Here is a 22,531-nt window from a genome sequence, read left to right on the forward strand (position 1 = left end):
ATTAAACTATGCATTTGGCTGGTACTTTGGTAGTCTTAATTTTTTCCCTTTAGATCTATGGTCCAGTTTGAGTTTTTCTTCTTAAACGATGTGAAGAATGGATCTAATTTATCTTTTTCCAAATGCTAAGTCCTTTATTAATCCCTAAACTTGTTCTTAGACATTAAGACTTTTTTTCTGTGAAGTGAGAATAATTCTTTGAGATACATATGCATATATAAAGCTTAATATGCACACACATATAGACCAGATCTTAAAGTTTAAAAATAGAGTTACCAGTAGAGGTAAAACTTTCTTCCCTTCATGCAGATTAGGCTGGGTATATTATGAAATGCTTACTTCACAGCAAATGAGGTTTTTTCACTACTTTTATTTTGGTAAGGAGTGGGGAGACCTGCCCCTAAATTACTTTATGGCAGCTCCTGAAAGTGGGTAGCATAACCTCATCATTTTACTGTTTATGTATATATAGTACAGTGAATGGAAAATTGCAAGAAGCTCTTTATAAAGATGTTGCTAAAGTATCCTATATAATAAAAACCTAATATGGAAATCTGCCGAATGGCAGAATGATCAGTTGGTGGGGGACGGGGCTGGTGAGCAGGCAGCACCAGGCCAGCCAAGGCAGGTGCCAGTGGGCAGAGGGAGTGGACGGCAATTGGGAGGCGGTGGCAACCAGAAGTGGTGGGGCTATGGGGGGCAGGGCTGGCCGCTCTCTGGCCAGTGCCATTCCCGATGGGCCCACTGGTCGCCTCCCGCAGAGGGAGGCCAGACTGCAGCTTAGGCCCACTCACCACAGGGAGCGGGCCTAAGCTGTCAGTTGGACATCCCCTGAGGGCTCCTGGACTGGGAGAGGGCGCAGGCCGGGATGAGTGACCACCCCCAAGTGCATGAATTTTCATGCACTGGACCTCTAGTATTTTATAATTTGTGTTTGTAGTTTAAGTGTAGGATTAGGACTTTAGCTAGTTTTTGTTGCTTTTGTTTTGAAACTAGTAATAGCCAATAGTTGTGAATAGACACAGTTCTTAAGCACAGCCTGTCCTCCTTCTAGGCCCTTTTGTCTCATTGATGGGTAGTACCTTCTGAAGGACTGGAGAAATAAGAAGCTCTGTACCCTCCTCCATGGCCATATGATTTTCTCAGGGTTATAGACTAGGGTAGAAAGCTTCTGGGAGACTGAAAGGAGAGACACAATCTTTTTATGCCCAAATACCTTTCCTTTTTCTGTGAGGCAGTCTGCTACATTATCTAAAAGCACATTATGAGCTGTAGAAACACACTTTTCTTTCCATCTTAGCAAATATATTGATTCTCATTTTAGTAAGATTTTTTTAAAAGGTGTGTATCTCTTTTCCTCACGGGGAAGATACACGTCATTGGGTCAATTCTCAATAGTTAGGAAGCACTACTGTTCTAACATGAACATGACTAAAGGAGTGATCATCATGAGTGTGTTGAATACATACAATGGCACAGGCCTGCCTCTTGTATGGTATAAGACTTGTGAATGGTATACAGCTCATACAAAGTGTGCAGCTTTACTTAATTTAACTTATTTTGTTTAATAACAAATTTTACTTTTGTTTTTCTAATTGGTAAGCTAATGTATATTTACTTCAGTTGCTGTTGACCCAAAGGGGACAGTATGGCATAGACTACCATGAGAGCGAATAGAGTTAGTTTTAAATCCTTACTCTGTCAGTTACTACGTGACCTTGGGCAACATTCTTAACGTGTCTGGGCCTCACTTCCGTCATTTGTGACACGATAATAAGTAATGCATTGTGAGGACTAAGTGAGGTAATATATGTCTCTGAAATCCTTAGGAAGCTGCATGGTGCACGGTGGACATTCAGTGAACTGTATTGATTGTCATTATTATTTTTAATTATTATTTTATTAAGAACTTAAGTGCCTTTTTGGTGAAAGATGTTAGATATAGCCAGTATGGAATGGTGATGATGAACAGTTGGGCCATGAACTTATTTTATAGTCTCTTCTTTGGCTAATTTTTCAAAATATTCATAATTTGCAACCGTTGGCAAATTATATCAGTAAGCAAGGAAATTGAGGATTAAAATGTAAACTTTCATTCTCTGAAAGTGATGAAAATAATTGGTCCAGGTGTCTGTCAGTGTAGGTAGGTGTGGTGTAATTTGATGACGGAGTCTGCAGCTGTAGCTCTGATCCTTCTCACCTTTTCTCACAAGTGAACTGGCTCCTTTGGCAGCTGAATCCTCCCAGGAACTGCTGTTCCTTTGGCTCTGCCTTCAGATGGCCCGGAGGTGTAAGGGAAGCAGTGTGGCTCCTTTTGAAATGTTATTGCAAAATGATAGACGCGGGTGCTGGGAAACTGACCATCCTGGTTCTGGGGGGACAGAGGGAAGGGTGAGGAGAGAGGAATCGATCCCTGTGGTTCTGGGGAGCAGTCTCTGCTTCCCATTGTGTCCACAGTTCTCCGTAGCTTCCTTTTCCTGAGTTTTATAGTTTATCTATGAAAATTTCTCTATTCTAGTCTCTATTTTAGCAATATCCTCTTGCTTAGGCTGCTAGTTTAATTTATTTGAGGTTTTTTTAAAGGATAAAATAGATGTTAATAGTATCTCCATTTTTCTCCTTTTTCCTTTTCTTTCAGCAAAACCAAAGCCAGTCTCTCATTTTTCACACTTTGTGAGGCTTTCCACATAAATCTCTAAAGATGAAAATCAGGCATTAATTTCTTTGTCATAAGTAAATTTCATGTATTGGGTCCTTTTGCTTATATATTACCCTAACCTTAAAGTGGTTGCTATTTAAGTAATGAGAAATCAAAACACTGAGTCTGTAGTATTTTTACACTTGAAAGCATGTAATATCAGGTGAGTCCATTACCTGCCCCCTCAGCCCTTCATCCCTGCATTTTATCACCCCTTCGTCTACCAGAAAGCTTTCAGAAAACTCCAACTGAGGTACAGCTAAATGCAAAAAATGCTTCAATTTAATGGAAAGACACAACTAGATGATTGACAGTTGTTATTCAGTGACTAGATCAGAGAAGCTACTTTATAATGATTTTATTTAAAACTTTAAAAGCTTAAAGGGCACAGAGTTAACTAACAGATTATTCATCTCCTTGCAGCAGTGTACTCTAAATTGGGTCTGCTCAAAACTCACTAACCAAATGGATAAGGTTCTGTTTAAGGAAGCACAGGAAAGCTTTTCTGTTCCCTTGACAACTAGCTCTTCTAGGTGAGTATCTGCCTTAATTGGCAGACTTGTAGTAATTCCTCATGATTTGGGTGAAGTGATTTTGTGAGTATTCCCCCTCATCACATACAGTAACTTTCCCAAACAGGGACTGTTCCATTTGTAGAGTAAGAGTTATAAGGACCTACTTACCTTACCTCTCACACGCATGCTTTTGTAGTTGGTATGAGGGAACCTAGGTTTTGGCTTTTGCTGTGCTTTTAGTCCTGCATTTCTCTTCTTCAGGGACTCCAATAGCAAGTAGCCAGTTACAATATTTTTCATGGGAAAAGTATTTCTAAGTACATGCTACCAGACTGTGTTTTAAATGGCTATGGGGGAACACTATTCATTTATAGATCTTGACCCTCTGGAGGCACTACCCATCTTAATTTTAGAGATTACATTTCAAAGTATATTAAGGAAATAGCCCTAGTTATTGTCCCTTGGCCAAATCTGTGCACAGTCTAGAATGTACTTCTGTTTTCAGTTTGACTGACCTCTCTTTAAAATAGTAAACAGAAAAATGATATTAATTGTGTGTTTCATAGTCATTATTTGGAACTTAATATTTATATTTATAAAATGAGCTCATTGCTTTACTAGTTATAGAAATAACTATTTCTCATCCTAATATTTTAATTATTGCAAGGATTAATGTCTTACATATTAATTATGTCCTCTTGAGTTATTTGAAACTCTGACTTCAGTGCAATTGAGCCCAGTGGTCAGAATTTATTTATTGCCAGCTCTTTCTGTAGCAGTCATCTGCTCATTTGTAAAAAAGGAGCAAGATGCTTTGCATGGATCTCTCAGAATGAGATGAAAATAATGTCTAAATATACATTATTTTGAACCCCCCCAAGAGATAATTTTCTCTAAGTATTGCTGTTGAGAGGAATGATGCCAAGTCATACATTAATTACCTGCTTTGTGACCGCGGTAGTGAGCATAGCTTACGGTTTGTTTCTTTTAGTTTGGAGGCCAGGACCATTGTCTTCTAGGATACTCTGCCTGCAGCTAGTTTGTAAGGATCTAAGTGGAAGAAATAAGAGCCTGGGACTTTCTAGTTAAAGGATCATAACTGGTTTTTTTCCAGGTGGCCTTCTGATAGCATCTGCTCATTTTGGAGCGTATGTATACGGGACAGACATAGACTACAACACAGTTCATGGCTTGGGTGAGTATGGTTCTAGACAGTGTTGCAGTCTTTGCTCTTGTACCAAATGTGCCTTTAAAATAAATATTTTATATGGTATTATACATCCACTTTTACTGTTAAGAATGAAGAGTTGTGGTATAATATAGTTTTACTTATTACAACAATAAGACTTCCTTGGGTATCTGCTTTTTATGAAGTGATCCTGGGGGAACACAGTGATGAATAAGCAAAAGCCCTCCCTCACAGGTATTGTGGTCTTAGTAAGAGAGGTTTTTTAAAAGGAGGCGAACTGTAAGGTCGTGAACTTTAGGGTTGGGAGAGAAGAACTAGGAGAGAGCCATTTTGTAATCAGCATGACCGTGTTAATAAAACATACAGTTTCTATCTGAAGATTGCTTGCTTTTGAGGGGATTTTGGAAAGTAGTTTAAAATCTGGCAGCTTTGCTGATGATGTGTTATTCAGTGAAATTGAATCAAACTGAAAAAGTAATTCCTTATAGCTGAATGGTATTAGAAATGTCAGGTTTCATTGATGATTTTAAAGTTGTTTGTATATACTAGTTAAATTATTGCAGCTAGAATCAGCCCTTAAAATACTCTTTTCCTTTTTCCTGTTCAGTGTAAATTATTATATAGGTGAAAATTTATTATGTGTTCTTTTCTTTTGCTAAAGCAATTTGATATATTGTACTTGATGACCTGTCTTTTTTCCTGTCTTGACTATAAGGAATTTAGTAATATTTATCATAAGGAAAATGAGTTGTATTTAATCAAGTTCACCTATTTAAGCTAACCAGAAAAAAATATTCTTTGTCTGCAATATGTTAGAGTAGACCAAGTATTAGTATAGCTTGCTTTTAGTAGAATGGTATGTTTGCTTTAAGGAAATTGTCATATGTAATTTATTTGAATTTTTATTTATGAAAGTTGTGTTTAAAACTTGTTACAACCTTTCAGTGTATTTGGGTAGAATTCTGATGGACGTAGCATTTCCTCAGAGCTCATCCAAGATGCTGTTGGATATGCCCATTCTGATCTCTTACTGTCCTCAAATATCCTCAAGTTTCTCCTATTTTTAAAAATATAAAACCTTTTCTGTCAATCCTGTAGACACCTTCTAGCTGCCATTTTGTTTTCCTCTTATTTTGCCAAAGAACGTCTTGAAAAATGAGTATTTTCTTGCTATCTCCCCTTCATCTCATTCTCTGGTGCCCATTACTTGTCAGCTTTCCTGCCCACTGAAAGCTCGAAGGCCACAGATTTACAGCATTTGGCAGTGCTGACGTTTATAAAGCCTCCTCTGGTCCCCGAGACAGTGCTCTCAGCAGGTCGTACGTTATGTCCTTGGCTTCCATTGCAGCCTCCGTAAGGCCCGCAGTTTTCTTTGTTCTGTGTTTACACCTTGCTTTTCTCCGGCATCTCTCTGCCCCCTTCTCCTGTCAGCACTACATTGTGCAGTCATGTCATTCTTCTCCTTTTGACATTTAAGTTTTGTTTTTATTGTGAAGTAGATCATTATACAGAAGAGTGTATAAAAATAGAATAAATATAAAACAAACACGTATGTAACTGCCACCTAGGTTAATAATGTCATTCATTGTTATGGATTTAAGTTAAGTTTCTATACTGGTGACTCCTATGTGTGTATACTCTGACCTCCGACTACCTGCTGAATAGCTCTTCCTGAATGTTGTGTAGGTAGCTCACAAGCAAGATTGATGTATCTCAAGTGAATCACATCTTTTTTCCTAAGCTTGTTTTTCCTCTTGGTTTCTGTCATCTTAATTGATGGTATCCTATCATCCACTTTTGTCTCCTAAACTAGTACTTTTGAACAACTTCAATCCTGCTGTAACTTTTCATCTGTAATGTCTCCATCCATCCCCCCTACCCCCACCCCACTTTCTGACCACATGCACTTCCCAAATTAGCTTTCTTAGTTTTTGTTTCATTGCTCTGATTTGTCACTACATCAGACTGGTGCTAGAGGAACGGGACCATATTTTGTTCAACTCTGAACCTTACTACTGTATGCTTTGGACTCATTAAGTATTGAATTAGTGTTTTAAGGCAGTTTTACTTGAAAAGTGACAGAACAATACCAGGCATCAGTACATTTACTGTTCAAAATATATTTTTATAATAATTTGAAATAAATGTTCATTTGTATAATAAAAGGGAGATTTTTTAAGTGAAAGCAAATTTTATTTGAGTAAATGTAGGTTTAGATGAGTAAAATATTACTTTGATTTAGTACTTCCTGTCTTTCTTTTTCTCTCACTTCAGGAAAGGCTAGTAGGAAAAACCAGAAATGGAGAGGACCAGATGAAAACATTAGGGCAAATCTCCGTCAGTATGGCTTAGAGAAGTATTACCTGGATGTCCTGGTTTCTGATGCATCCAAACCTTCCTGGAAGAAGGGCACATATTTTGATGCAATCATCACTGATCGTAAGTTTGCTTTTATACAAAAGTAGGAGTAGGATTCGTTTCCTGAAGTAATTTACATTTAAAATACAAACTTTACACACACACACACACACACACACACACACACACACAGAGAATGCCAACTTGTGCTGGTATTCCCTTCACCCCCATCTTCACATAGTGAGAAGGAAAAAATTTGTGAATATAGGTAAGGAACCCATTTAACTAATAGTAAATAGTTTACTGCTTAGTTTTCATAAACTATGTATATTAACTTGTTATCCCTTTATTTCTTCAGCTCATTTTTTGAGGCATATATTTGTTTTGTGTTTGTTTTCTATTTGGCTACAGTTGGTCACTAGTATACCCACTGGATCCAAAATGTCATTTGCAATTATGGTATCAGATTTCGAAGAAGAGAGTTTCATGTATCACACATTTTTTCCATGTGTAAGTTTTTGTGTTTTTTTGTAGTGCCTGTTTGCACTGACATCTTTGTAGAGTTACAAGAAATTCTGTGGGCACTGGGCTTGCAAACGCACTGAGCTTCAGGAATACACAGGAGAACTGTTCTGTGCCTCATGAGTTCTGGGGCTTTTCTGGGACCCTATGTAAGAACAGGTCTGCCTTTTCTAAAGTATTTGGCAGTAAATCTGTAAATAGTGGCAAGTGTACTCAGCCCTTCCATCGCAGCTCACTTTAGTTCTTAGGTAACTTAGATGGTATGAAATCTAACAAAAGAAAAATTACCAAGGCATTATAATGTCAGCATGAAGATACTTTATGAAAACTGGGTAACTTTGTAACAATCTACTTTATTGTTGCTTTCATTATATATTCACATAAAATATCGTTTTTTTCTCTGATGAATTGAGAATAAATTGTATATATTGTGGCCCTTTACCCCTATACTTAAATGTGTCATTTCCTAAGAATAGGGATAGACTTTTAGATAGCAAAAATACAGCTACCAAATGCAATAGTTGAATCTACAGTTTGCCATCAATTTTGTCAAATGACCCAATATCATTTATAGCATATTTGGCACTATCCTAGTGTCAAGTATTGCATTAGTAATATATCTTCTAAGCTTTCTTTAATTTGTAACACTTTCAACGCCTTTCTCTGTCTTATGACACTGACATTTTTGAAGAACACATGGCCTGCCTGTCCTCCCAAATCTTTTCAATCAGATGTTCTTTGTGTTACACATTCTCAGCTGGAATATTGCAGAGGTGATGCGTATCCTTCTCAGTGTCACAGCTGGAGACACATGAGTCCATCTGCCCCTCATTGGGGAGTAGGTGACTTTTGACTACCTGTGTTACCTGTGTTTTCTGTCTAGCTCCATATGGTATCAGAGAATCTACACGAAGAACAGGTTCACAGAAGGAAATCCAGAAGGGGATAGAAAAATGGTAAGTGAAAGCTAAATATGGTGTGTTTCTACTTTGAGAATAAGCATGTTGCTTCTTGCTAATTAACTCAGTTTTTAACAGCCTTAAAGATTTTTACTCATTTTGATTTTTTTTTTTTGTCTAGTCCAGAAAGCCATGTTCCTGTTTCCTTGAATTATCATCTGAGTGATATGTTTTTTGACCTGTTAAACTTCGCAGCTGAGACCCTCACATTAGGTGGAAGACTAGTCTATTGGTTGCCGGTATACACACCAGAGTATGTAACATTAAGTTATTTTATTTTTATATGATGTTTGTATATATAGCATATTTTTTTCACTAATTGTCTTTAGGATAAATATCTTTTTACTTAGTAAAATGGTAGTCTTTGTTTACCTACATATGTGTATGAAACTGGCCCCTTTCTCTTATTGATGGGATTACTTTGACCTGTTAATTTGATGTCAGGGGTTAATAAACTATGGCCAGTGGGCCACATATGGTCCTTAGCCTGCTTCTGTAAGGTTTTTGAGCTAAGACTGGTTTTATATTTTTAAAGGGTTAAAAAAACCAAAAAAAACAATATGTGACAGAAACATACATGGCCCACAAAGGCTAAATTATTTACTCTCTAGCCCTTTAGAGAAAAAGTTTGCCAATTCCTGTTGTACCCACACTGGACTCAGTGCCTGATATAGCTGCTGTTCAGTGGCTGTTTTCCCAGGCCACAAAAAGGTAATTTCTAACAACTTCACTGAGGGATTCATGTACCTACTACTAGCTAGCTTTAATAGATATTGGCTATAATGATCGCATTGAATGCAATGCATCTTTTTAAAAAGCTATCACCAATATAGAAGCTATGCATATGCTTAAGGTCCTGATTATGTTCAACATTATTGGTTTGGGTTTTATTATTCAGTAATTATTAATTATAAATAGAGCTGTCTGTGTATATCAACAATGAAAGACAAGATGTCTTGAACAAGATGAGATCCTTAGATTGGAAAGATAGTAGCAAGATCAAAATTGGGCTATTCTTCCATTTGCCTTAGAAATCTTTAAAAAAAAATTACTTTACGCAAGTAAGCTTGCTGCTGGAATTTAGCTTATCTAAGGCAAGAGCCATTTTTGCACAGACATAAATAAATGTTCTCTCTGAAAATATTAATAAAACCCCATCTATCAGTTCACATACCAGATACCTGGGATCTGGCAGAATGTTGGATTACGTGAACATAGTACTGGGAATAAAGAAACCAGTAAGCTAGCTTGCTTTTTATGTTAGAGAAGTCATTTCACTCCTTAGAATTAACTTTCCTTATTTCTAAAATGAAGAGGTTAAATGAGATTAACACTGGCAACAAAAACATAAGCTGAATCGGCATGAATGTGTCGTCTTCTTATCAGCTAATAAACAAATACATGGCTAAAGTTAGGCCAGGCCTTTGCAACTTCCAGTGCAATGTTTATAAAACAAACAACAGAAAACAGCACAGCTTTCAACTGCCATTAAGAAAAGACAGACAACTTTAACATTTCTAAAATGCTCTTTGTATAATTATGTATAGTGAATGTAAGAAAAAGAAAAATTACATATTATAATCAAGTTCTGGTATTATTCCTTAAACCAAGGACATTTTGAAAAGTATAAGACATAGTAAAAACAAAATACTACCTAAAAGCTTAGTTATTTGTGAAGAATTGTTAGAGCTGATGATTGAAAATGGATTTTCTCACTGTCTGGTTTTAAAGTGCAGTCAACAAACTTCTCATTTTCTTCTTTGAGTCTAGATTCTCCCCACTCTAGTATATCAGATTTTTTTACCAGTATCTAGATGCTCTGTATCTCTTCTCCTTTGTGTATTCTGTCCCCATTGCTTAATATACTCTTCTTCCCTCAGCTGGTAAAATTCCAGTCCTCTTTCAAAGCCTTACTTAATTGTCACTACTTCTGTGAACTTTTCCCAACCCTTCTCAGCAGAATTATCAATCCTTCACCTGAGCTCTCATAGTTTACTAGGGGCCCAGTGCACAAATTCATGCACCTTGAAAGGAACTGTGGGCTGCGAGGCGGTGGGCACAGGGTTGGTCTCAGCCCATCCTCTTCACCCCCCGCTTGGCCCCTCCCGCCATGGCCCCCAGTCCCCTGTCTGCTCCTGCTGCTGCCACTCCTACGTGCTAACATCGCCGGCCCGCTTGCACCCCTCACAGCATGGAGTGATTAGAGCCCGCACCAGCAGTGGGTGCAAGTGGTAGCTGCTGCCCCAATCATCCCTCAGGAGCAGGGGGAGGTGGAGAAGTCCTCAAGGGCGATTAGGGCCGGCAGCCACTGCTCACACTCAGTGATGGTGCCGAGTTATCGATACCGGTGCTGGGCACCAGCAGTGAGTGCAAGCAGTGGCTCCGGCGCCGGCTGTTGGTGCGACCGGGGCTGGTGCCGGCTGCAGGTGCGAGCACTGGGCTATGGTGTGCGGGAGCAAAGATTTTTTAGTAACCACCAGAGGCCCATCCTGATCACAGCAACTGGCACTCTGCCTTGGTCTGGCACCCCCACCCCTACCCCCACCCCCGCTCACCTGCTCTACCATTTCGCCACTGCAGATGCGCGCCATGTTCCACGCATGCCCCCTGGTGGTCAGCACATGTCATAGCAACCAGTTCGGTTCCGCCGTTTGGTCTATTTGCATATTAGTCTTTTATTATATAGGATTCTTGCCACTCAGAGAGACTTGCAACGTAAAATTACTGTAGACCATTGGTATTTGTGGGTTTATTATTCAAATTCATATCTACTTGAAAATGATCCTGAAGAGTTGTGTAATATTCCTTTGGACAGGGCGTGAGTTCCACTCCTGTGTGACTGATGTTATAGGAGTTGCTAAGTTATTTGACCAGGTTCCACATGTCCATATAGGGTTGTTTTCTGAAGTGATTAGAAACTGTTTCTTTGTGAACGATGTCCTTTAGTAGAGATCCAGTTGGTAGTGCTCATGATAAAAATGCTGACAAAGAGAAGAAACTTAATAAAGTGCCTCAAAGTAGGATCGGGGGATAAAATTTAATTGTAATAAAATTAATTTTGTGGCTCAGCAGTGAACAGAACATGTTTTTCATGTCTCATATAGGAAACAGAAAAAAGTGATTTCTTAAACTGTTTTCAGTAAGTGCTCCAATCAATAACAAATCTGTTTCTCAAACGGAAGGTGAAACTGTAGTAGCATTTCAAAATAGCCCGAGGCATGAAAATTCACAAGAAAATAAGTGATTTTCAAAATTGATTCATGGAAAAGCCAGGGCCTATATATATAGTCTTTTTTGGCTTTTATAAAAATGTTAAAATGTAATTTGTATACCATGCAAGTCACCCTTTTAAAGTCCATGGTTTTTAGTATATCCACAAAGTTATGCAACCATCACCATTGTCTAATTACAGAGCATTTTTAAAAAAATAGATTTTATTGATTTTTTACAGAGAGGAAGGGAGAGGAATAGAGAGTTAGAAACATTGATCAGCTGCCTCCTGCACACCTCCCACTGGGGATGTGCCCGCAACCAAGGTACATGCCCTTGACTGGAATCGAACCCAGGACCCCTCAGTTCGCAGGCCGATGCTCTGTCAACTGAGCCAAACCGATTAGGGCTACAGAGCATTTTTATTCTCCCCAAAGAAGCCCTGTGCACATAAGAAATATCTATCACTTCAGTTCCTGGCAGCTGCTTATCTGTATCTGTGGATTTGCCTGTTCTGGCTGATTTAGGTTTTAAATAGATGCTTGGATTGTAGATGAAAGTAATCAAATGGAATTAAGATAGGATGCTGCAGTATCATTATAGTCCATAGTACCATTTATAGCTTCCATTTATTTATTTATTTATTTTTATTTTTTTTTCTGTATCTATAAGCTTTATTTTTTTTTTTAAGATTCCACATATAAGAGTAATCAGACAGTACTTGTCTTTCTCTGTCTGACTTATTTTACTTGGCATGTGAATATGGTTTTGAATTTTGTGAAAAGCTTTTGTATAGCTTCCATTTAATAGTTTGCACACAGTTCATGACTATGAAATATATTAGTAAATATATAGTAAAGAAATTTTACTTTACTGCTGTTTGTTTAGATGGTATTTTGGGAGTATACTGTTAAATTGATTGTCTTATTAACATAATAGAGTAGTGGTTGAAAACAAATTTGTTAATGATAATGATGACCCAAATGATGTACCTTCCTGCTTAAACTTACAGATCAAGTCAGAAAGGGAATCTAAAACATGTAAATATTTTTTTCTGCTGTTAAGCCAAACACTGGTGACTTTGTTTTAGCAATTTACCATCCTTGAAGTCATAAGTATTAAAATTGTATTGGTTTTGTACTTCAGGTTTGATTTATTAGTTTATTTTTTATTTTATAGTTATATAGGGTATATTAGCATAAGGAATTTATCTCTAATTTATGTTTGTATATATTTAAGTAATGTTTTAATAAAGATGCTTTGTCATCTCCACCAGGAAATAAAAGATTTTTTTTTTCCTTTGAAAGCAAATTTGACAAACAGTATTAGACATCTGTAAACCCTGCTGTTCGCAAGTGTAAGGTCAAGGCTCTATCTTCTCTCTCTTATCACTTTTTATTTTAATCTGTCAATCATAGTGCTGAATGTATTCCTTCATATCATAAATGTTTTGTACGAAGACTCCAAATTGATTTTAACTATTGTAGAAGTACAGCATTTCTAACAATGTAGTAAACATTAGAGAATTATTAGATGAGGTAAAACCTGAATGGTCATTATTTGTTGGGAAGCCTTAAGGAAGTAGTCTGAGAAAGACTTCAAGAGAATTCCTCCCACTGATAATAAAATGAAGTGCATTACAGATGTTGCTTGGTAAGTGGGTGATGAGGGTTTTGAGCATGTGGTTGAGGTAATGGGGAGAGTGCCTTGAAGGTCAGAGACCTAGAGGTCAGTAAAACGGGTGGTGCAGACAATGTTGACGCGTTAGGTCAGGCTAGCTGACAGGCTAGTCTTTTACGTGAAGTGCGGTCAGCTTCTGACCCATTTGGGAGCTTTAAATGTCCCCGTATGATAAATGTTTCCAGAGACTATCTAGAAAGGTGTAAAGATTTGCAAAGGAAAAGTAAAAACTGGCCATCACAGTGTTATTAATGGTACCCATACCTTCCCCCATTGTTCTTCTGCATTCTGTTCTATTGCTGTTTCCCCACGTCTGTCACCTGCTTTTTCTGCCAATATTGATACCAATAACCTGTCCGATGTCAGGTTCTGAACTACTGCAGCCTGACTGTCCTGTTTTCTAGGTGTCATCGTCTCCATTCACATGGTTCCTGTGCTGCACAGTAACAGTTACCTCTGCTCATTATCATGGCTCCCTTCAGTTTTATTTCACGGTTAAGGTGGCCAGAAAACTGGTGTCATCTGTAATGTTTATTTTAGTGGTAACCTATTTGAAATATCTTATAAATAACTTTAGCCTGGTATTTTTACAAAGTTAATGGAGGTCCCAGGATGCCATTAAAATTTTGCAGGGGCAAAATTTTATTAGGGAAAGTATATGCTGTAGTGGACTTCATACTTTAGGAAATTATAAATCTCCTGATGAATCAGTCTCATGAATGTCAAGTTGTAGAATGTATTTATCTGTTTTAGGTGTTCTTGTGGGATCCTTTAGGGTAATTGTCTTGTATTTTTGTGGTTTAATTTCTTGTAATTTTTCAATAAAACATACTTATATTCTCTTATTCCCATTCTACAGGTAAAACAAACTACTTTTCTCAGATGTGGTAGTATTAAAATACCTTGCTTTTTAAAAAACCTAGATTGCTTATGGGTTATGTAAGCGGTGAATATTAAATAAACTGGTGCCACATGGCTGTAGTGGGAGGGGGTCTCATACACACCAGGTAATCCCAGTGACCATCCTGTGTGGGGTGTATGTGCGAAGTGTTCGTAACAGTCAGCTGTTCTTCCTTCAGATACACTGAAGAGATGGTACCCTGGCATCCTTGCCTGAAACTTATTAGCAACTGTGAGCAGAAGCTTTCTAGTCACACAGCAAGGCGCTTGATAACAATGGAAAAGGTGAAGAATTTTGAGGTAAGTTATCCTAATACTTTTGGCATAAATTCTGGAAGGATCACAAGTTGATTTTTTAGTTTTCCTGTAATGGAGTTTGGAAATGTTAGTTCTTGATAAAAAAAAATATAGATAGATAGATAGATATAGATATAGATATAGATAGATGAATTCAGAAGAAAAAAAATCAGTGAATTCAGGAAAAGTCGGAAGGTGAAGAGGTATGTGGCATTTGGTGGAGTTAGCAGGGGTGGGGAACATCTGGCCGGTGGGCCATATAAGGCCTGGGAAAATCATTTGGTCAGGCCCTGCCAAAGCATTAGGGGTGAGTTAATTAGATGTTTAACCAAGTATAGCAGGCCAGTTTTTAAGTTGATAATTTTATATGGCCTGTGAATGATGTTACAGATATTCAGATGGCCCGGTGGCAAGTTCCCCACCCCTGCGTTAGAGAGTTCAAGTAGGATATAGAAATTGAATAGAAGCACAGAATTAAAGTTGACCTTAATTTCTCTGACTTTATTTGACAAACTTGTTGCTAACTCAATTATAAAACAGAGCACTCTTAATATAACTCACTTAATTAGCAAACTGCTGGTTACCATTTTTCTCCAAGAGCATAACCTACTTGATTGTAGACTATACTGAATAGGAAATATCACTTTATATAAGGGAGAAAGTAGTCTTTTAGGGCCCAACACATCATCTTTCTTCTTTCCTCCTCCTCTCCCCGCCCTCCCAACACACTTATGCTTGAGAAGAAAGAACAAAACATCTGCAGTATCTCATGTCTAGATCAAAACAGAATTGATATGAGTAACGCCGTATAATGGAGCTTGACTAAATGCAAAGAACGCTCTTTGGACTGTACTTGACCTGGAATGACAAGGGAAGCCCTCCCAAATTTACTGGAAACTTGGACAAGCCTCATCTTTGCTTTGGGTCTATAGGGTGAACAGAAAAGAACAGAGTGTGACTGCCTTAGAATTTAGCGATGTGGGCATCTTTTCATGCCTGTTGACCATCTATCTGTATGTTTTCTTTGGAAAAATTTTTATTTAGATCCTCTTCCCATTTTTTAATCAGATTTTTTTGCTATTGAGTTGTATGTGTACTTTATATATGTTGTATATTAACCCTGTATCTGATATAGGGTTTTTTCTTGTGATGTCTTTGTCTAGTTTTGGTATCAGGGTAATGCTGGCCTTTGAGTTTTAATTCTTTGAATGGTTGTTAGAGCTCACCAATGAAGCCATCTAGTCCTGGACTTTCATTGGGAGGTTTTTGATTTCCGATTTAATTTCCTTATTAGTAATCTGTTTGTTCAGATTTTCTGTTTTCTTCATGACTCAATCTTAGAAGGTCGTATGTTTCTAGGAATTTATTTACTTAGTCTGTGTTGCCCAGTTTGTTGGTGTATAATTGTTTATAGTAGTCTCTTATAATCTTTGTATTTCTGTGGTATCACTTATAATGCCTCCTTTTTCTTCTGATTTTATTTCATTTCTATTTTAATTATGGACAATTTCACAGTTTCATTCCCTTGAGTTTAATTTAAGAAAGTCTAGTATTCCAGATTTATAATATTTTTCTAAGCAAATTAATTTGATACTGAGAAGAACTAGAGAATGATAAGGATGCTTCTGAGAATTTTTCTTCTACATGAAAATGATAAGGGCACTCACCTTAGATATTTTTAAAGCTTTAAAGCAGTATTAATTTTTGTTTGGTTGCTTTTTATCATTTTCTTTTTAAAATTTATTTTTTTTAAACGATAAAGACTAATACTCAAGTAACTTTTGAGATGTCTTATAAGATCAAATTTGATCAGTGAGTATTAACTAGTATGCGATTTACTATAACTTAAAATACTCTCTTGTTAAATTCATCATGCTTGGTTTTTAATTGATTACTTAATTTCTACCTTCTGTTTGTATGGTGAGAAGTGTATATAATTGCAGCAAGATCTCAGTCCTTTATAATGCAAGTGATGACATAAAATTGTCAAACAGTTCTCACAGGCGTCTAACAAATTATTCTTGGCCTAGTTCAGTGTTGTTGATTTTGGCAATGGAAGACTATTAATTTTAGATTTTTACACTTTTGTATATGTATCTCTTCATTTTTGATTTGTCACTTGTTAGGTTTAACTTCAGTATGACTTTCGGCCCACTTGCTAGCTTGTTATAAAATGTTCTTCCTTTCCCCCTTTTAAAATGTAAACAAATGCAAGAACTGTCTAAAGAATATGGATTTTTCATAAAATTTTGTATCTTTAGATTAATTGGCAGTAGTTTTTAGATTTATTGAACATTAGTTGTAAAGAAGAACATTCTTGCCAACCATGTTGAAATTATGAAGATGCCTGATAAGGAAAGCTAGTTTTTTTGGTCAGTATTCCATGTTTATATAGTCTGAAAGCTAGGTGAGTGATAAATAACACTTTAATAATGCTTTATTGTTTACAAAGCTTTTAGATCCATTGACCTTATTAGTTTGTACAGAGACGAGGAATTGGCTGAGTTGAGACTAAAATTCTTCTTTGTACTTGAAATTCTGTACCCTTTTTTAGGCGTCATGTCGCCTCTTTACCAAAACACATTTCTAGCTTTAGAATATGCCAAGATTAAAAGGCAGATACTAGTTTCTTTTAAAGATAGTCTTTCCTCATCACTCATGGGACCATGGTAGAATATGATTTTTTTTACCAGGACTCATTTCTCCTGTTGATACAACATGTAACTGATGCTGCTATATATAGTTTTGGTCAGAGTGGTTACTCTTATACAGTAGTTTTCTCTTATGAAATTCATAGGAGAGAAATGCTGATCTCCAGAGTTGTGCATAGCAGATTGGAATATGAGTGTAATAGTTACATCTCCAGTGAAAGTCACCTAAAACAATACTCTCTCAACCTTTTCTACCAGTATACTTGGACAGATGAAAAAGGTCCCATGGTAGCCATTTTCAAGACTTCCTTGAAGTCTTTTTTATACGTCTGTGCCACTATTATACTCTATAGTACTTGTTTAAATATAAAAAATTATTTAAAATTGTCATTGCACTAAATGGGCCATCCTTTTTGTTTTGTGGTTTGTTTACCTGACTTGGTAGCTTATACTCCTAGTTACTTTGAGAAGGACTAAAGTATTGGTAAGTTTTATTCTAGGTTTTATATAGACATTAATTTAGATTAGTGTTAAAATATTCTGTAAAATAGTTGCCATTATTTTTTATAGCTAGTCAGAGTAGTTCAGATTATTTAAAATAAAGAATAATGGACGATTATAGTGGCAGGTGATGAAAGTTAATGTAATTTTTTATTTTGGACTGAATGAAAGTGTCTAGTAACATGAAGCTGATGAATGCTTCATTAATCAGAATGGAAGGTGGCCAAAACTGAGAGTTTTGACTAAAGGACTGAAAGAGTTTGAAGCTGTGGAGAGAGAAAGAAGAATTAGCATTATAACATGTTTTACATGAGGAAGGGAGAGAAGAGACACTGAGTTCACTTGTTTGAGACAATGACTTATTGATGGCTAGAAGTGGAAGAAATTTGTCTTTGTGATAAGTAGTTTATATAGTAGAATGGTAGTAAAGTTATATTGCTAATCATAAACTGGTGTTTTGCTGAAATAATGCTAGTTCCTGATTCCATTATGCATTATTCTTTCTTAGAATTAAAGTCAGTAGTTGTTTTTTCTTTAGCGGCTGTTTGAATTAAAGGTGTTTCCTTCTGGTTGTCTTTTTTGCTGAAATATTTTTGTTTTTTGCCTGTCCATTGTAGGATGGTGGACAGTTTCCTTATGATTAGAACTATGAAAGATTAGAGATTAGGTATGAAGTATTTTAATCATACAGCATGGTAGTGGGAAATAGATGCTACTTCATTTATCAGTAAGAAAAATAAGACAAGTAAGAACATTGGTAATTGGATATGAACTTAGTCTAGGTCTTAATACAGTACCATATTCATTATCATCAAAGTGTGAAAGTGTGTGTGTGTGTGTGTGTGTTTGTATGTGTATGAGCGAGGACCTTTCTAAAATTTATTTTGTGAAAAGGTCAGAAGGGAAGTACTTGCATTATCTATAAATCATACATTGAAATGTTTGAGAAAGGCTTATAAAAGCAGAATCCTGGTGATGCTGCATATCGTGTTGCAGAATTCCATTTTAGGGATCATGTCACCTACTTCTGAATGAATTGCTTTGCTGTTAAAGGTACTTTTCCTTGAATTTAAATTTTAGAGGGCTGTCATTTTACTTTTTCTTTTATACTTCTGCAACTAAATAATTTTGCCAAACAAACTGGATTTTTTGTTAAGTTAATGGTCTTGTAATAGTTTTAAGTTATTGTTTCTGGCAAATCAAGAAGCAGCAAAAGTCTGAAAGATCTCTGGAGCCTTATGGTGTTCTTTGTATATGACTCTTATTTGTAGGACAAAGCTGTTCCCTCAAGGCAGAGCACCTGTTTTTATGTTCCAGCTCAAATGCTCCTATTTTCAAGCTTGACAATAAAATAGTCTTTAATGTACTGATGCTGTAGAATCTTAGGCAGATGTCAGTTGCAGAATATAAAGTACAATCTGGGAGTCCAAGGTATGACTGGTTTAGATAAATGGAAGTTTATGTGTTGAATTAGCATAATCCCCTGGAGCTTCCTTTATAATTCTCATCTGACAAAATTTCCACTTTGTATTTTTTTCTTATTTATCATGTTATTTAACTTAGAATGATCTTTCTAGTGCTTTTCAAATTCAAACATGAACTTGTGTCTTCTTCCCATTCCTAACCCACCAAGAATGCAACCCTGAGATTTTAACTCGTATTTTTTTGTCCATAACATAAGTGCACAGTTTAATGAACAGTTAGTTATAAAGTGAACATCTGTGTAACCACCACCATGGTCAAGATTACTGAGTCATGCAGCACCCCAGAAGCACTCCCTGTGGTGGCTATTTCTGATCATAAACACCTCTCCTAGCAGGTGTAACCACTAATCTGACTATTATGGTAATTACTTGCTTGTTTCCCTTTGTAATAGTTTCACTACCGAATTCATCCCTAAGCAAAGTAATTTTGCTTGTTTTTGCTCTTTATATAAATGTGTGTTTATTAATGAATTGTGACAGTTTTAAAAAGTCGCCTAGGAGATAAAGTTTCCAAATTAAAGTGAGAGAGTATGTATATGTGTGCCTGCACATGTTTTAGCGTATTACTCATCTTTTTGCTGCTTAGTTAGGGTCAGTACAGTTCTCCTTAATTTTAATTAAATATTAGATATATTAACTAATAAATTGTCATTACATTTTTACCTGGTGTGTTGAACCTGTATTATTTTAATAATTGAGGTCATTTTTTTTTCTTTCATTTTTTTTTAAATTTTTTATTACAAAGGGTATTACATATGTGTCCATTTTTTCTCCCCGCCCTAGACAGTCCCTTAGCCTCCCCTATCCCCCATAATTGAGGTCTTAAGTTTTGAGTTTTACAAAGGTAAGATTTTAGTGGAGAGCATGTAGAAAATACTCATGTTCTTGTTCATCATGAGAGCATGACTATCCATGATATTCTTTTTACAGTTAGAAAGAAATTATGTGCTGAGTGCCAGATGTCAAAGTTCAGTTGTTAAATGTCAACTCATTTTCAGAACTCTAGATATGAAGATTTTAATATAAAAATATTTTAATAGACTTTAGGTAATTTAATATCTTGAAGCGTAATGACATTTTTTTAAAAGGTACAAACCATATGGAAATACCTAATTTGGGGATGAAGATTCTCAGCCTTACCTTGTTCCCATTAAGTATTGTGCTGGTTTCTCTTAATAGTATTAGATGCCAGACTTCTGACCCCCTTGTCCTTGGTTTGGAAATGGCCGAGTGCTGTTTATAGTTGTGTAACTTTAGCACAAGTGGTTTCTATAGCTACTGTCCAGTACCAGATGTAGAACAGTGGGAAGCTTTGATAAGGGGAGCAGGATTTTTAAACAAAAGCCGGACATGGGTAATTACCCTGAAGCTGAACTGAGGCCCATTATGTTCAGCACTGTCATTTACATTTCATTTCACTCTCTGCTGATTAAAAGAAAGAAAAGCTATGCACTGTTTTTCTCTTCCATGTCTTTGCCTTCTTCCTCTGACCTTATTTAAGAATATATATCATAGCTTTAATATTTCATGAATCCAAAGTCTTTCTTGACACAATTCGATGAGCATTGCCTGTTTGATGGCTTTTACTGTGATGACAGCATCATTGGTTTTCACTTATCATAGAATAAGTTCCCTAAGCCATTTGTATTCAAGTGTTTGCAATGAAACTGCTGTTCTATATAAACCACTGTCACTTTAAGAATATGAATGACTTAAGGTCAGTGCTAGTGAGGTAGAAGAAATCATTATCTCATTATCAGGAACTGTCAGTAACGGGACAGTTTAACCTGACCTGTAGTTAATGTTGAAGCCGTTTGGTTTTCCTCTTCATCCCCAAAGTGACACCTTTCTAGGGAAAATCTCTTGTTTTTAAGTAGTAATTTTAATTCAACTGATGATCATCCTTAAGTATTTTCACTGAAGTTTAGGGGAATTATATAAAAGTAACTCTTGGCTGTGTGTAAAGGGACAGGAGAGAGCATTTTGACTTTAGTCAGAATGTGAGTGGGGACTGGGGTGAGAGATGAGGCCGTAGAGTTAAGCAAGGGATCCAATTTGTAGTAGAGGATGGGGTGGCAGCAAGGAAGTGAGGAAATTCACACCGGATGACTCCTTTTTCTCTGTATAAACGGAGGTGTTTGCTGGGAGTGAATAAATGCTTATTAATATAAGGGCTTCCAGGCAGGTGAGATTTTGGAAAAGATGCTATGAGAAATGAAAAAGAAACTTTATAATAATTTTTACATTGAAGTATTTTTCATAGTTTTGTATGTTTTCTTTCCCTGCCTTGATCACCTGTTCCCTGAAGGAAAAGCCATGGCTTTCATCACTCAGCATTTATGGAACCATTTGTGTGAGGTGTTGAGGCCAAACAGACTAATAAGGTGTAGTCTTTATCATTAGAAAACTTGCCCAGTGAGAGAAATGGTTGCCCAGCCCGTTTCACCTTACTGTGTCGAGTCCTGTAGTGACCTGTGCAAGGTGTATAGGCACCAGAGAGCACCTACCTGAGGAGATGGTGCCGAGTCAAGGGAGGAAGCCAGTATTTTAAGCAAAGGTGCCAAGACTGAGGGGTTGTGGCGCGTTCAGGGAACCCTAGACATTTTAGCATGAGTGAAATCCTATGTATTTGGGGGAGGAATGGCTGGAGATGAAGTGGAAAACCAAAGGAATTCCTAGAGTTGAATGAAGGTCTTTGCAGACCAAAGAGTTCCAAGTTTATCCGGTTGGTGATGGCAAGCCCATGAGGGATGTTAGTTAGGAGAGGGGCAGAAGTTTTACAAACGTTACTTGAAAATACTATGTTCATGCAGGCAAGCTTGAGTTGTGGAACGATAACCTGTGATACCAGCGCCCAGGCTCCTGGCATGGTTGTGCAGTGATGAGGCTGTAACCTAAGAAAGGCGGGGTTGGAGAGTGTAGAGGATAGCAGATTGGCAGGCTTGATGACTGATTGGACAGGTCGGTGAGGGAGGCCGGGGTTAAGGATCACTCTGAGAGTCTGGCTTGGGATAACTGAGTGGACGGTAGTTTTGCATATATTTTTATCCACCCCCTGCCCTGAAGGACAGGGCACAGTGCTGCTGCCCTGGGCTGGTGCCGTAGTCTTCCAGCTGGTGCCCCCGCGTCTGCGATGGATCCCGCCATTGCATATTTATACAGTAGCCAGAGTATCTTTGCAAATGTAAATAAGTACTGAAATTCCTCTGCTTACAAGTCATCAATGACTTTCTGTGGAATTTAGAATAAAATTGAAAACCCTTCAGTTAACCTTCAAAGCTAACCCAGTCTACTCCTCGCCTCTCCGGTTTGTTTGTGCCACTTCCCCTTTTGTTTACCAAGCCTTAGCCACACTGGTGTGCGTTTAGTTCCCAGAAGGTCCTCACCTCTTTCTAGTCTGTCTTCTCCATGTGTTTCCTCTCTCACTGCTTCCTAGAATGTTTTTTACCCTCTCATTCTGTAAGTTTAACCCATCCCATCACGCCACTCGCGCTCATCCCGGGCCGCTGCACTCCAGCTGCCGCTCTGTAGCGCTGCTACGGAGTAGGGAGAGGCTCCTGCCACCGC

At 37.2% G+C, this 22,531-nt stretch overlaps 1 protein-coding gene across 1 annotated transcript in view; it reads left to right on the forward strand.

The window, feature by feature from the left end:
• The window catches only part of TRMT11 (tRNA methyltransferase 11 homolog), a 60,097-nt gene that overhangs the window by 11,483 nt on the left and 26,083 nt on the right, over positions 1 to 22,531 (forward strand). The window contains exons 8-12 of the mRNA XM_006778505.2: positions 4,328 to 4,408; positions 6,677 to 6,841; positions 8,166 to 8,238; positions 8,363 to 8,494; positions 14,211 to 14,331. Coding sequence (XP_006778568.1) covers positions 4,328 to 4,408; positions 6,677 to 6,841; positions 8,166 to 8,238; positions 8,363 to 8,494; positions 14,211 to 14,331 — 572 coding nt within the window. The remainder of the gene's footprint in view (positions 1 to 4,327; positions 4,409 to 6,676; positions 6,842 to 8,165; positions 8,239 to 8,362; positions 8,495 to 14,210; positions 14,332 to 22,531) is intronic.

Source organism: Myotis davidii, unplaced genomic scaffold (assembly GCF_000327345.1).
Source record: "Myotis davidii unplaced genomic scaffold, ASM32734v1 scaffold147, whole genome shotgun sequence".
In the NCBI taxonomy this organism is placed as follows: Eukaryota; Metazoa; Chordata; class Mammalia; order Chiroptera; family Vespertilionidae; genus Myotis; species Myotis davidii.